The sequence below is a fragment of the Dendrobates tinctorius genome, unplaced genomic scaffold (assembly GCF_039654945.1).
Source record: "Dendrobates tinctorius isolate UK_male_01 unplaced genomic scaffold, ASM3965494v1 ptg000162l, whole genome shotgun sequence".
Taxonomy (NCBI): domain Eukaryota; kingdom Metazoa; phylum Chordata; class Amphibia; order Anura; family Dendrobatidae; genus Dendrobates; species Dendrobates tinctorius.
In genome coordinates, this window is record NW_027361829.1 from 61,883,426 (window position 1) to 61,899,297 (window position 15,872).

The 15,872-nt window shown below is 41.3% G+C and overlaps 2 protein-coding genes across 2 annotated transcripts in view; both read left to right on the top strand.

The window, feature by feature from the left end:
- The window catches only part of CNTNAP2 (contactin associated protein 2), a 2,930,334-nt gene that overhangs the window by 205,836 nt on the left and 2,708,626 nt on the right, over window positions 1-15,872 (top strand). The gene's annotated exons all lie outside the window — the stretch shown is intronic.
- LOC141052755 (uncharacterized) lies at window positions 1,183-13,436 on the top strand. Its single transcript, XM_073550054.1, has 2 exons — window positions 1,183-4,635; window positions 4,686-13,436. Exon 2 carries the CDS (start codon window positions 6,856-6,858, stop codon window positions 9,754-9,756), a length of 2,901 nt encoding a protein of 966 aa, XP_073406155.1. The 5' UTR covers window positions 1,183-4,635; window positions 4,686-6,855; the 3' UTR covers window positions 9,757-13,436.

Here is a 15,872-nt window from a genome sequence, read left to right on the forward strand (position 1 = left end):
CCTACACTGGTTTGATTCCTCTTTGGTCACTGAACCCATATGAAAGACAAGATGCAAACACTAGCAGCCATTCCCTCCCAGTGATCATCACCAAACACCAGCATCTATTCGGGTGAGAGGGGTTATATATGCAATACACCCTAGTGTAACTCAGCCTTACATCCCAGGTATAAATCGGGAGATCTCTCAATGTAGCTTTATCAAGGTTGAGGCACTGGATAAGAACAAGGAATTTTATCCTTCATTTTAATAATGTCGAGGTAGTTCACACTCGTTTTATTATGCACAAAAGCATTGATGTTAAATAATAGAATAATAAGTGCCGATTTGTTCATCACACAGTTTTGTATGCATTAAAAAATATCAGTAACATCAGTCAATGATTTGGCATCCACTGTACTATTGCTTATTATCGACAGCTCCATCTGGTCTGCATTTACTACTTTTATTGCTAAATTTCCGCATCTACAGCCTCATTATTGTGACAAGCAACTATGTTAATGCATATGAAATACAGTAGAACAATAGCGTACTACTCAATAGACCCCATCTGTGCCACACACGCTCATCCTATTCACATGAATAGAGAGATGCGCAGTCTTTTTAGCGAGTCTTGAAATCACTTTGAACTTAACCCCTCAAACCTGCCAGGAAAAAATCACAGGTTCCTAAAAGCCTTCAATTATTGAGTTTGAGGAGAAGAATAAATTGGCATAAAAGTGAGCACAGGTGCTTGTGCCTGTAGCTTGAAAATTAGACAGGTTTCAATGAGTCAAGAAGCGTCATTTATCTCTTTTTAAATCATCGGTCCCATAATTACATAAAGACAAGTATAATAAAACAGCCAAGAAACATTAACTCTTTTCGTCAATAGGTCTATTTAATAGCATAATACATGCACATGACAAATGTAACTCCCTGTTAAGGTAGCTGATTGTTGCTTTATTGTCCTCAAATACCATTTTCTATAGCCTTGGCAGCATGCCTGTTTACCTTCTACTCCAAATTATCTCCCTTTTCCATCATCAACCAAGTCAGGTTTATGATGAATCTCCTGCTCAGTGGTGGGTGACGTTTGGTGATAGGAAATTAATTCTGCCGTGCTCAATCTATGTTGCAATTGCCACGCAGAACAGAGCTGCCATGTGTCTCCCTCAGTTCTTTGGTTTCATTATTAATGGATGAGATCCAACATTTGTTATACCTGTTACAGTATTTTTTTAGATCTCCCAGACACATAGTTGAAAGAGATTTTTACAGTTGAAAACATCATGTACACATGCAAATCAAGCCTTGGCCACTATAGACTGATGCTGAGATTAGACAAATGATAAACACTGGCATCTAATTGATGACAGCGCCAACAAGCTCTGTTGGCAGCTGTGCCTCACATTATTTAGTTGCCCTCTTGTGAATAAAAAACACCTCGGTTCTTATGAAGTCTAAATTGATGTTTTCTGAAATATTTTGATGGCAAGCACAGATGGCAAACATAAAAAAGTAGCTGGGCTCTGCATCATTCTCTCTCTAATTGAAGTGCCATGATCTAGAGTTTAAGAGTTCCAACAGGATTGTAGAGGACAAACATTTATTAAATAGGATGTAATGTAAGACTTGTTTAGTTAAGGGAGAGCAGATAAAGAATGCACTATGCTGATGCCTATGCTAAGCTGGAATGTAAAGCAATGCAATTAGGGTGTGTGCACACGCTGCGGATTCTGCTGTGGTTCCGCAGCGGATTTGGCCGCTGCGGGTCCGCAGCAGTTTTTGCTGTGGTGTACAGTACCATTATTCCCTATGGGAATGCAAAACCGCAGTGCAGACGGTGCGGATTCTTCCGCGCGGTTTTTCTGCAGTTTTGAAACCGCAGAAAGAGTTGACATGTCAATTCTTTCTGCAGATTCCGCGGCGGTTTACCATCTCCTCCATTGAGGAGATGAAAAACCGCAGAGCAATCCGCAGGTAAAACCGCAGGTCTTTTGACCTGCATATTTACCTACGGATTTTACAAAAATCACGAGGCCAAATCCGCACCCCAATCCGCAGTGTGTGCACATACCCTAAGAATAAGTTCTGCATACACAGGCAAAGAACATTCTAGATGAATACATGTCTTTCACTTGGTTTATTGACCCCGATTCATCTGGAGTTGACATGGTGGAGTTAGACTCTGCTGATTCATGAAGAGGCAATTGCGAGTAAGTAGCAACTGACCAATGACATGCTCCTCTTTGAGTCATGCCAGAAATCTTATGCCAGTCCCTGAGTAGAGTAACATTTTTGGGTAAATGAAACACCATAGCTTGCCATGAATTATATGAGCAATTTCACCACAGCCCCGCCACGCTCTTGTCATATCCCAACCCCACTCTTTTCAGTGTAGCCTTGAGAATTTGGTGTGAAAGTGGCAACATTTGCAAAAGTTTTGCGCCACTCCAAATTGCTTCAAAATTTTGCAACTTTGAAAGCAATTTATGCCAAAATTCTGGCAAAATTGCTTGGATAAATTGGGGCTATTGCTTTTAGACTCATGAGACAGTGTCTAAAAAGTGATGCAACTTACCAAAAAGAGGCACAGGTTTATTACTGTAAAAAGTTTTCATAAGGAAAAGAGTCTAACATGTCTAGCAAGGTCCACAAAAAGTATTGTACTGCATGTGGTATTGAGAAAAATTTGGCACTGTCTCTGCCTGTCTGGTCTTGTTTAAGCTGTTAAAGTTAGATATACTGTTGGGAATTTTTCACATACTTTCTTAGTTTGCACTTAGAAACATTTACATATTCTTCCTAAATAAATCATTAGATTCCACAGTTACACAATTGTCATATTCACTGCATATGAAATGTCCTTATTTCATGAGCCGAGTGTCAGTGCTCTGTGCTCTGATCCTCTCGCATGACAGGACCAGAGAACGGCTGTGGAGGAGATGGAGAAACTAATTTCTCCTTCTCCTTTGTTGCCAGCGTCAGCGGGAATGGCACTCCACTCAGGTTATATCCGAGTGTAGTGCGATGCTTCACACACAAACACCCATAGACTTATATGAGTGCATGTGATCCATTTCTTGGTATCGCATAATGCGATTCTTTTCACATGCCAAGATGTGAGCTGCACCACAGAGAAACATTGGGGCAAGTACAATCCAATTTTTTATCGGATTGCACTCGTCCGATGCATAGCAAGTGGGAATGAGCGTGGAATGATAGTATCACACAGCCCCTACTACATTTCTGGTCGAATGCTTCCTTTTTCAAACATGCGTGGGGAAAAAAGTGGTTATCTAAATATAAAGAAAATCTCGTACTGATACATATTGATATAAAGTATGCTTATAGTAATTAGCCATATAAAACAAATCCTATCACCTTAAGGAGAATACAGTACATGCAAAATATATAAAATACTAGGGAGGGAGAAGCAGAGATGAGCACAGCCCCTGTAATGAGGATCACTGATGATGCCTCATTTCAGGGATGGGGCATGGGCTTTGGCAGCTTGGTTCACGTATCCCAGCATGCACTGAGATCATCAAAGCGAAGCATCATCACACAGGAAATAGGTAAAAATATAATAGCAGTTAGATAGTATAGTTAGGGAATGGTAGTTAATTTTTTAATACAAGTATATTAGCAAATAGCTTAGATTAGGGCCCTAATTCATAGCTCCCATCTGTGCCGATTCTCGTGGGACAGTCCCGTTTTTGACCCTCCCACCCGCGTCTCGCCCGGGATGCTATTTTTCCCACATTGCACAGAGCCGCCATGCCTCCCCATGCTCCAACCCCATCCTTGCCCTCCCAGAGACCCACCACAGCCTGCAATGATGTGGCTGGGCTGTTCTGTGGCTGCGCACAGGACCTATGATGAGGTCACAGGAGGGGAGGAGTCAGGGATCACATGATCAAGGGCCTCCATGTCTGCAGGACTCTGCCATGCTGGTTGTCATGGTGCTGGATGAGGTGAAGTTTCTGTATGGGGTCAGGAAGGGTTTACAGTGTGGATGTAGCAGAGCTGTGTGTGTTCGAGGTGTGTGGAGCAGAGCCATGTGTGTACGAGGTGGACGGAGCAGAGACGCGCATGTACGAGGTGTATGGAGCGGAGTCACGTGTGTACGAGGTGTACGGACCAGAGCCATGTGTGTACGAGGTGTTCGGAGCAGAGCCACGTGTGTATGAGGTGTACAGAGCGGATCCGCATGTGTACGAGTTGTACAGAGCCACGTGTGCATGAGGTGTACAGAGCGGAGCAGCATGTGTACGGAGCGGAGCTGTGTGTGTACGAGGTTAACGGAGCAGAGCCACGTGTGTAAGAGGTGTACGGAGCGAAGCCGTGTGTGTACGATGTGTATGAAGCAGAGCCACATGTGTATGAGGTGTACGGAGCGGAGCCGTGTGTACGAGGTGTACAGAGCGGAGCCGTGTGTGAACAAGGTGTACGGAGCGGAGCCGCCTGTGTACGGGGCGTATGGAGCGAAGCCGCGGGTGTGCGAGGTGTACTCAGCAGAGCCACAGGTGTATGAGGTATACAGAGCGGAGCCGCACGTGTACGAGGTGTACGGAGCAGAGCCACGTGTGTATGAGGTGTACAGAGCGGAGCTGCATGTCTACGAGGTGTACAGAGCCACGTGTGTATGAGGTGTACAGAGCGGAGCAGCTGTGTACAGAGCGGAGCCGTGTGTGTACGAGGTGTACGGAGCGGAGCCTTGTGTGTACGAGGTGTACAGAGCGGAGCCGTGTGTGAACAAGGTGTACGGAGCGGAGCCACGTGTGCACGAGGTGTACAGAGCAGAGCCACGTGTGTATGAGGTGTACGAAGCAGAGCCACATGTGTATGAGGTGTGCAGAGCAGAGCCGTGTGTGTACGAGGTGCATGGAGCAGAGCCACATGTGTACGAGGTGTATGGAGCAGAGCCACATGTGTATGAGGTGTACAGAGCGGAGCAGCATGTGTACGGAGCAGAGCCGTGTGTGTACGGAGCGGAGCTGTGTGTGTACGAGGTGTACAGAGCGGAGCAGCATGTGTACGGAGCGGAGCCGTGTGTGTACGAGGTGTACGGAACGCAACCGTGTGTGTATGAGGTGTACAGAGCGGAGCCGTGTGTGAACAAGGTGTACGGAGTGGAGCCACGTGTGCACGAGGTGTACAGAGCAGAGCCACGTATGTACGAGGTGTACGAAGCAGAGCCACATGTGTGTGAGGTGTACAGAGCGGAGCCGTGTGTGTACGAGGTGTACAGAGCCATGTGTGTATGAGGTGAACAGAGCAGAGCAGCGTGTGTATGGAGCGGTGACATGTGAGTACGAGGTGTACCGAGCGGAGCCACGCATATACGAGGTGTACGGAGCAGAACTGTGTGTGTACGAGGTATATGTAGCGGAGCCGCATGTGTACGAGGTGTACGGAGCGGAGCCGTGTGTATTAGGTATACGGAGCGGGCCCGCATGTGTACGATGTGTAAGGAGCGGAGCCATGTGTGTACGAGGTGTACAGAGCGGAGCCACACATTCACGAGGTGTACGGAGCGGAGCCACGTGTGTATGAGGTGTACGGAGCAGAACCACGTGTGTATGAGGTGTGCAGAGTGGAGCTGCGCATGTATGAGATGTACGGTGTCGCTCGTGTACGAGGTGTACGGAGTCGCTCGTGTACGAGGTGTACGGAGTGGAGTCGTGTGTGTACGAGGTGTGCAGAGCCGTGTGTGTATGAGGTGTACGGAGTGGAGCCGCGTGTGTATGAGGTGTACGGAGCGGAGCCACATGTGTATAGGGAGTATGGAGCGGAGCCGCGCGTGTACGAGGTGTACGGAGCAGAGCCATGCATGTACGAGGCATATGGAGCGGAGCCACACGTGTATGAGGCATATGGAGCGGAGCCACACGTGTACGAGGTGTACGGAGCCACGCTTGTATGAGGTGTATGGAGCGGAGCCGTGTGTATACGGGGTGTATGGATCGGAGCTGCATGTGTACGGAGCAGAGCCGCATGTGTACGGGGCATACGGAGCAGAGTCGCGTGTGTACGGAGCGGAGCCACACGTGTACGTAGTGTATGGAGCAGAGCCACAGGTGTACGGAGCGGAGCCGCACGTGTATGAGGTGTATGGAGAGGAGTCGTGTGTCGGAGCAGAGCCGCGTGTGTATGGGGAGTACGGAGCGGAGCCGCGTGTGTACGGGGAGTACGGAGCGGAGCCGCGCATGTACGAGGTGTACGGAGCGGAGCCACACGTGTACGAGATGTACAGAGCCACGCGTGTACGAGGTGTACTGAGCGGAGCTGTGTGTATATGGGGCGTACGGATCGGAGCTGCATGTGTACGGAGCAGAGCCACGTCTGTACGGGGCATACTTAGCAGAGTCTCATGTGTACGGAGTGGAGCCGCACGTGTACGAGGTGTATGGAGGGGAGCCGCACGTGTACGTAGTGTATGGAGCAGAGCCGCAGGTGTACGGAGCGGAGCCGCGCGTGTATGAGGTGTATGGAGAGGAGTCATGTGTGTACTTGGTGTACGGAGCGGAGCCGCGTGTGTATGGGGTATGCGGAGCTGTGTGTGTACGGAGTTGAGCCATATGTGTAGTGGATGTATGGATCGGAGCCAAGTGTGTACAAGGCATACAAAGAGGGGTTTTCCCACGGACACAGGAGTACACGGCGGAGCCACGAGGAGCACTTTAAAACTTGCACATTACGGTCCACCGGAAGTGATGTACTGGAAGCTTACCAGAAATGAGGTAATTTCATGAGGAGATTGTGACGGAACCAGGAATGCTTCAGATCCAACAACATGTCATCCTCCGACAGTGCAGATAGCAGGATCGCCTTGAATCGGGGATGCCGGCCATGTGAGCGGATCATGATATGTCCTGCACCAAGAGGCTCAGGTGGGCATTACAATGGGAGACGGGCTGCTATAGTATCTTTATAGAATCTTTATTTCTCTCTGTTTCTTTCTTTCTCTGTTCTTTCTTTCTCTCTGTTTCTTTCTCATTCTCTGTTCTGTCTTTCCCTCTCTTTTTCTTTCTCTCTCAGTTCTTTCTTTCTTTAATCTTTCTTTCTTTCTCTCTCTGTTCTTTCTTTCTCTCTCTGTTCTTTCTTTCCCTTCTTTCTTTCTTTCTTTCTTTCTTTTTCTTTCCTCTCTCTCTGTTCTTTCTTTCTATCTCTCTGTTCTTTCTTTCTCCTCTTTCTTTCTCTCTCTGTTCTTCCTTTCTTTCATTTTTTTTCTCTTTCTTTCATTTTCATTCTCACTCTCTCTATTCTTTTTTCTTTCCCCTCTTTCTTGCTCTCTCTGTTCTTTCTTTATTTCCCCTCTTACTTTCTTTTGCTCTCCCTCTGTTCTTTTTTCTGTCTTCTCTTTCTTTCTCTCTCTGTTCTTTCTTTCCCCTTTCTCTCTCTCTGTTCTTTCTTTCCCTCTCTCTGTTCTTTCTTTTTTTCTTTCCCCTTTTTCTTTCTTTCTTTCTTTCTTTCTTTCTCTCTGTTCTTTCTTTTGCTCTCTGTTCTTTCTTTCCCCTCTTTCTTTCTCTCTCTGTACTTCCTTTCTCTTTCTATCTCTGTTCTTTCTTTCTATCTATCTGTTCTCTCTCTGTTCTTTCTTTCCCCTCTTTCTTTCTTTCTTTCTTTCTTTCTTTCTCTCTCTGTTCTTTCTTTCATTCTCTCTCTGTCCCCTCTTTCTTTCTCTCTCTGTTCTTTCTTTCTCTTTCTTTCTTTCTTTCTTTTTCTCTGTTCTTTCTTTCTTTCCCCTCTTTCTTTCTCTCTGTTCTTTCTTTCTTTCCCCTTTCTTTCTCTCTCTGTTCTTTCTTTCCCTTTCTTTCTCTCTCTCTCCTTTCCTCTCGAATCTTTATTTTTTCTTTCTCTCTCTATTCTTTCTTTCCCCTCTTTCTCTCTTTCTCCCTGTTATTTTTCTTTCTTTACTTATTTCTTTCTTTCTCTCTCTCTGTATTTTCTATCCCCCTCTTTCTCACTCTCTGTTCTTTCCTTTTTCTTTCCCCTCTTTCTTTCTCTCTGTTCTTTCTTTATCCTTTTTTCTCTCTCTCTGTTCATTCTTTCGCGCTCTGTTCTTTCTTTCCCTCTTTCTTTTTCTCTCTCTGGTCTTCCTTTCTCTTTCCCTCTCTGTTCTTTCTCTCTGTTCTTTCTTTCTATCTGCTCTCTCTCTGTTCTTTCTTTCCCCTCTTTCTTTCCCCTTTTCTTCCCGTCTTTCTTTCTCTCTGTTCTTTCTTTATCCTTTTTTCTCTCTCTCTGTTCATTCTTTCGTGCTCTGTTCTTTCTTTCCCCTCTTTCTTTTTCTCTCTCTGGTCTTCCTTTCTCTTTCCCTCTCTGTTCTTTCTCTCTGTTCTTTCTTTCTATCTGCTCTCTCTGTTCTTTCTTTCCCCTCTTTCTTTCTTTCTCTCTCTGTTCTTCCTTTATTTCATTTTTTCTCTTTCTTTCATTTTCATTCTCACTCTCTCTATTCTTTTTTTCTTTCCCCTCTTTCTTGCTCTCTCTGTTCTTTCTTTCTTTCTTTCTTTCCCCTCTTACTTTCTTTTGCTCTCCCTCTGTTCTTTTTTCTGTCTTCTCTTTCTTTCTCTCTCTGTTCTTTCTTTCCCCTTTCTCTCTCTCTCTCTCTCTGTTCTTTCTTTCTCTCTCTGTTCTTTCTTTTTTTCTTTCCCCTTTTCCTTTGCTTCTTTCTTTCTTTCTTTCTTTCACTCTGTTCTTTCTTTCCCCTCTTTCTTTCTCTCTCTCTGTACTTCCTTTCTCTTTCTATCTCTGCTCTTTCTTTCTATCTGTTCTGTCTCTGTTCTTTCTTTCCCCTCTTTCTTTCTTTCTCTCTCTGTTCTTTCTTTCATTCTCTCTCTGTCCCCTCTTTCTTTCTCTCTCTGTTCTTTCTTTTTCTTTCTTTTTCTCTGCTCTTTCTTTCCCCTCTTTCTTTCTCTCTGCTCTTTCTTTCTTTCCCTTTCTTTCTCTCTCTGTTCTTTCCTTCCCCTCTTTCTTTCCTTCTCTCTGTTCTTTTTCTTTCTTTACTTATTTCTTTCTATCTCTCTCTCTGTATTTTCTTTCTTTCCTCTCTTTCTTTCTCACTCTCTGTTCTTTCTTTTTTCTTTCCCCTCTTTCTTTCTCTCTGTTCTTTCTTTCCCCTTTTTTTCTCTCTCTGTTCTTTCTTTCCCCATTTTCTCTCTTTCTCTCTGTTCTTCCTTTCTATTTCCCTCTCTGTTCCTTCTCTCTCTGTTCTTTCTTTCTATCTGCTCTCTCTGTTCTTTCTTTCCCCTCTTTCTTTCTTTCCCCTTTTCCTTCTCTCTATGTTCTTTCTTTCTTTCTCTCTGTTCTTTTTTCTTTCCCCTCTTTCATTCTCTCTGTGTTCTTTCTTTCTTTCTTTTTCTTTTTTCTCTTTTCTTTCTTTATTTCCCCTCTTTATTTTTCTCTGTTCTTTCTTTCTTTCTTTCCCCTTTTTTCTCTCTCTCTGTTCTTTGTTTCACTCTGTTGTTTCTTTCTTTCCCCGATCCTTTCTCTCTCTGTTCTTTCTTTTGCTCTCTGTTCTTTCTCTCTCTGTTCTTTCTTCTTTCTCTCTCTTTTCTTTCTTCTCTCTCTCTGTTCTTTCTTTCTCTTGCTCTCGTTTCTTATTTTCTCTCTCTGTTTCCTTTTTTCTCACTCTGTTTTCTTTCTTTCTTTTCCTTAGTACCAGTCAGTGTGCCCACAGTACCAGTCAGTGTGCCCACAGTACCAGCCACTGTGCCCTCAGTACTAGTCAGTGTGATCAGCAGTGCTAAATGGGTGTGGACATGGGTGTGACTAGTTGTGAAATGGGTGTGGTCGGGGTGCGATCTAAAATTTGCAGTGGCAGCCTTTGTCCCTCTTTCCCTTCTTCAAAAGTTGGGAGGTATGCCTAAATAGATATGGATTTAAAATTAAATTAAGTTGACTTCAGACCACCCCCTTAAATTAATTAAATGGTATATATTTTTTGTCATTTGGAATGGCTTAGTAGACCTGCAATTTTGAGATCCTCTAGATATATAGGAAGACATACTGTTGAAACAGATCATCTTTAAAAAAAAACTGAAAAGATGGGATTGTTATGGCCTTTTAGCTATTTGAAAAGGAGGTATATTGACCAAAAATGTAACATCTGCATTAAATATGTCCTTCTACAACTGTGCATGCATTATGTGACTAGAAGTAGGATAGTAATATTATTTATTATCAGACTTCAGTGAGACAGGAAGCATCATACAGGGAACCTGTCATTTGATTCATGCTTTCCAAAATATGTGAAGCATGAATCAGAGATTTGCTTCATGATTGCAGCCAGTTTTGTCTTTTTCTGAGATGTTACAGCATTTCAGAGAAAACATAGTTTAACCCCTTAATGACCATCAATACGTCTTTTAACTGACCTGATTTATACAGGTAACAATCCAGCAGCGGTCAACTCTACACTACAGCTAACAACTTGCTGTCATTGATCATTGCTGTCACCATCCATATATGTTTAATCCCTTAGATGCTGCTGTCAATAGTGACCATATCATATAAATGGTTAATAGAGTGTGGCTTCTTCCTCTTTATCCCCATGGGCACCCTGAGATCATGATTGTGTGGTCCTGATATTTGCCATGGCAGTTCACGAGCAAATAGCAGCTTTATAGTCTGCCGGCTACACTGACGTGTTCAAAAGTCAGTGACATTTAGGTGGTTAAAATCAACTTTTTCATTCCATTTCATGCCACTTTGTATTAATTCCTGAAAATCACCTGAAGGGTTAATGAACTAATGATAGCGGTTTTCAGCATGTCGGGAGGTGTTGTTTTTAAAATGGGATCTCTTTTTGGGGTTGTCCAATATATAGGACCCCTAAAGTCACTTCAAACCTGGATAGGTCCCTAAAAAAATAATTTTGTAAATTTCCATGAAAAAATGAAAACTTATTGCTACATTTTTAAACCTCCTAAAATGCAAACAAAATAAAATAACATTTTACAAATGGTGCTGATGTAAAGCAGATAGGTGGAAAATATTATTTATTAATGTTTTGCTATGGTATAACTATCTGAATTAAATGGATAATCATTCAAATTTTGAAAACTGTTAATTTTTTTACATTTTTTGGCAAATTTCTGATATTTTTTTTATCAATAAACACAAAACATATCAACCTAAATTTATAATTATCATAAAGTATAATGTGTCACAAAAAACAGTTTCAATATAACTGGATTTGTCAAAGCATTTCAGAGTTATTAACACATAAAGTGACACTGGTCAGATTTTTAAAGATTGACTGTCAGTAAAGATTCACCCGGGAGAGATGAGATGAGTCGATGTGACTTCTTTGCAACCCGCACCAGATAACTGAGAAGTCTCTCCAATGTGTGTACATAGGAAATAATTTGTTGATCATCTTGCATTGAACAGGGAGAAGCCCATAAGACTCACTCTCTTGTCCATACCTTTAAACTATGTTTTATGCTGGAGCATTTCAGAGTAAAGCATGACTGTCTGTAATCGGGCAGCCAGGCTCTGATTTCTGCTGCCCATGGTTTCAGCAGCCTGAATTAAGTGACTAGTTCTTTTTAATGAAAATGGCTTTGGGAGCAAACAAGTGCAATAGGGTTATATCCCAATAACAACATTGAAGGTTAAGTGGTTCTGATCATCTGGTGCGGTTGTCTGAGACATACCACTAGTTTCAAAGTAAAGGCTTCCAGCTGCTGCAGCTCCACAGGTTGGCAGATCAAATGTAATATTTGGGTATTAGGAGTTGATGGTAACCTGCGATGCTGGTTGCGTGCTCGCAAAAGATCCAATAAACGGCATAGAAGGTGACAGTGCCGTTTATTCTCCAAGCATTTCGAAGTGCTTTGATTTCTTCATCAGGAGAACCATAAAGTGCTTCAAAACATGTCAAGAATAAACTTCACTGTTAGCCTCCTTGTCGTTTATTGGATCTTTTTTGAACACACAACCAGCAGCGCAGTTTACCTTCACCTCCTAATCCACACAATTATTTTAATGACATAACCAATATTAAAAGTCTTTCAATTATAATAATATCTAAACATCTAAATGTATAGATTATCATAAATTTAACAGAATTAGTATTACACATTACTCTGACCGAGCACAAGGTATAATATTATATACTGATCTCAGGTAGGACCATTTACAGTGGGAAGAAAAGGAATATTATGCAAAATTAAAAGAAGATGAATAATTAATTTTTTAGACATGTTTTGCTTACAGCAAGCCTCTGGAGATGGATTAGTTCTGAGTATTTTGGTCATCGTGGCAAAGATGCCCTTTTTATAGTTACTATGTTTTTAGGATTGAACAAAAGCCGTTGCACAGTTTGTTTGCCAAGATATCTTTTAGATAGACCTGCTTGGCAAACATAACTCACATTGTATTGCTATGTGCAGAAGGTTCTCTGAAGCTTAGCACATGCCTATTTGCAATGGTTAGTCACAACTAGATTCTTAATAAATTTGTATCATGTCTTATTGGTCAGGACTGTGCTGGAAGTATGTTGTTGTCTTTAAAAACCATCCAAAAATACACATAGATTTGGATCATGTTCCAGTAAAATTTTTATTACCATCTGCAGTGGAACATTTAATGTAATTCCCCAAAGTCAGAGTACGGAGACGGTAGATGCTAGAGAATTCTGTATCTAATAGTGTCAGCTGAATGATTCATTAAAATATTACATGTTAGACGCTTCATTAAAATGATTGTGGTGTACTAGCAGCTAAAATGGAATTTTAAGGTCTCACCCTATGTTCAAGTCACTGAAGTAGCTTTACGCAAGGATAAGAACTAATCTAAAATTTACCAGAGGTAGAACACAAACATCAAAGGAGAGTGCCAACTGGTAAAATCGTATTTCCAAATTACATGTCATCATAATTAATTGACATCTGTGCAGTGGCCCGTCACAAAAGCTGCCTTGTATCTTGTAAGAAATGAATTAGATCTCAACAGGAACACCAAGCTCATGTATATTAGGTACTTACGTTTTGTTCAGTACTTTGTGATACATTGTCATTAATACTGGTTGTCCACTGTCTTCATCATAATAGCAGAAGTTCTGTTACACAACTTTTATGGTCATTGAACAGAAGTAGGCTCTCTACAAAAATGTGCAAATATAAGAAATTAAGTGTTGAACTAATAAAAATCTTCAACTCTGGAATCAACATTTTTTGATACCTTTTAGGTGCTGTTTATGGGGAGAATTCATGTTTAAAGGGATTGTCCATTTTTACTTAATCAGAGAATGACCTGTTGCTAGAAATTGTGTTAAGACTAACAGCAAGTAACACCGTACTTCTAAGATCTTGGGCTCCAATACAGAACCTCAGTAGAGCCCCAACTATCATGGATCTTAAATAGCACTGATCTCCTCATAAGCACCATAGGGCACTTTTGGTCCCTCATAGGTCCCAGAGCAATAGTGCAACAGCAACCCCTGCACCCACTATAGTTGCACTTTTTGCAGCAAGTATTCCATTTTCCTACATTGTCTTAATAGGATGCATTAGACAGTGTTTATTGTGATAAAATTAAAATAATATTTTTTTTATTCCTCTTACACATGTTACAAAGGTAGTTACAAGTAGTACAAGCATACTTCTAAAACATTTTGTGATTTATCACTTTGAAGAAATCATTGATCATAAGTAATTTAAAAGAAAAATTGCAAGAATTGCAGCTTAGTCTAAGGTTTTTTAACTTATGTACAGTAACTCATGCTTATCCAACATAGAGAGAACAATTGTAGCAATGATAAGTAGATGGAAAATAATTAATCACCTCTGCAGTCTTAAAGGAATCCACAAGACATGACCCATTGAGGCATGAGAAATACTGACTTACAATTTTGCCTTTCCTTTAGTTGGCTCAACACATCCCAAGATGTCTGGTGCAGATAACCAGCTTTTAATAAATGCATGATTTTGCAATACACTGTGACAAGGTGTTGATACTTTATATGTCTATGAATGGCATATCTACATTGATGTGAATTGCAGCATGTTAAAGAGTGCATGATTTAGCATTATTAAAGGCATGGCCATAATGACACTATGATACTGATTAATGTGATACCTGCGGAATGAATCTGATCTGTGGTTGTTGAATAATTATCATCTAAAATTTTCATCAAATGATATCTTTTATGCATTGGTGTGCATTAGGGTGGGACTAGGGGGTAGGGTCTTCTGCTTCTCCACCCCTTTACTAGCCTCTTCTGTTTATTTTACAGGTCACTGATTATTCAGTAACCTGCCTCCTTTATAAAATTCATGCCAGTGCCATCATTGGGGTGAGTGGCGCATGCGCAGTGTGATTCTACTGTCTGTCTGCAAGACTTTAATCCCTTCGTGACGGAGCCATTTTTTGTTTTTGCGTTTCTGTTTTTCGCTCCCTTTCTTCCCAGAACCATAACATTTTTATTTTTCTGTCAATATGGCAATGTGAGGGATTGTTTTTAGTGGGACAAGTTGAAGTTTTGATACCATTGGTTTTACTTTATTGTGTATTCAAAAACAGGAAGAAAATTCCAAGTGCGGTGAAATTGCAAAAAAAGTGCAATTCTACAACTCTTTTTTTGATTTCTTTACCATGTTCACCAAATGCTAAAACTGACCTGCCATTATGATTCTAAAGGTCACTACGAGTTCATAGACACCAAAAATATCTAGGTTCTTTTTTATTTAAGCAGTGAAAAAAAAATCAAAATTTTGTTAAAAATTATTGCATCATATTCCAAGACATGTAGCGTCTCCATTTTTTGTGATGTCGGGTTGGGTGAGGGCTTATTTTTTTATTTGCCAAGCTTACATTTTTAAAGATACCATTTTGGTGGAGATATGATCTTTTGATCGCCCGTGTTTGCATTTTAATGCAATGTTGCGGTGACAAAAAAAAACATAAATCTGGTGTTTTGAATTTTTTTTCTCATTCCACCATTTAGCGATTGGGTTAATTATTTTTATATTGATAGAACAGGGAAATCTGAATGCGGTGATACCAAATATGTGTATGTTTGATTACTTTTTTATTGTTTTATTTTGAATGGGGCGAAAGGGGGCGATTTGAACTTTTATTTTTTTAAATTTTTTAAATATTTTTAAAAGCATTTTTTTTTGCTTTTGGCATGCTTCAATAGTCTCCATGGGAGACTAGAACCTGCTATAACCTGATTGGCGCAGCTACATACAGGTGATGATCAGATCGCCAGTATGAAGCAGAATTGCTGACTTGCTATGAGCGCCGACCACCAGGCAGCACTCATAGCAATCTGGAGGTGACAACCATAGCGGTCTGCAGAAGACCTCTGGTTAGCATGCCAACCCATCGGTAACCTGCGATCACATGACGGGGTCACTGATGGGCGGATTTCTGACTCGATTGCCAGAAGCGCATGTTAAATTCCACTGTCAGAGTTTGACAGCGGCATTCAACAGGTTAACAGCTATAGGTGGATTGCAAGAGATAAAGGTAGGCACATGTATTCATATATAGTACCTTTTAGGATTTAATGTAACTCAGTATACATGATTTCTGAGTAAAATGAAATATTTAGTAGTGCTTCTAGTATCCTAAGAGTAATAAACAAATTCTCATTTAGTAGAATTGCAAGATAAAATTATAGTATTTTTGAACCTTGTATTTCCATTTCTTTCTAACTGTTTGCATTATAAAGAAAAGGACAAAATGACAACACTTGAAAAGTTTTACAATAAAGACACCTTTATCATAAAGATTAATTCAGATTAATTCAGTGCTTCATTCTTTTAAATTGCGCTTCACTTTGAAGTACTTGCATCATTTTCCCTTTTGTATGAAGGCAGCATGCCTAATTAGGCAATCATGTCTAGGAGGGGCATTTCTAGTGGATAATGGGT

Coding starts and splice junctions, on each gene's coding strand:
- LOC141052755 (XM_073550054.1), top strand. CDS start 6,856: ATGTCCTGCACCAAGAGGCTCAGGTGGGCATTACAATGGGAGACGGGC.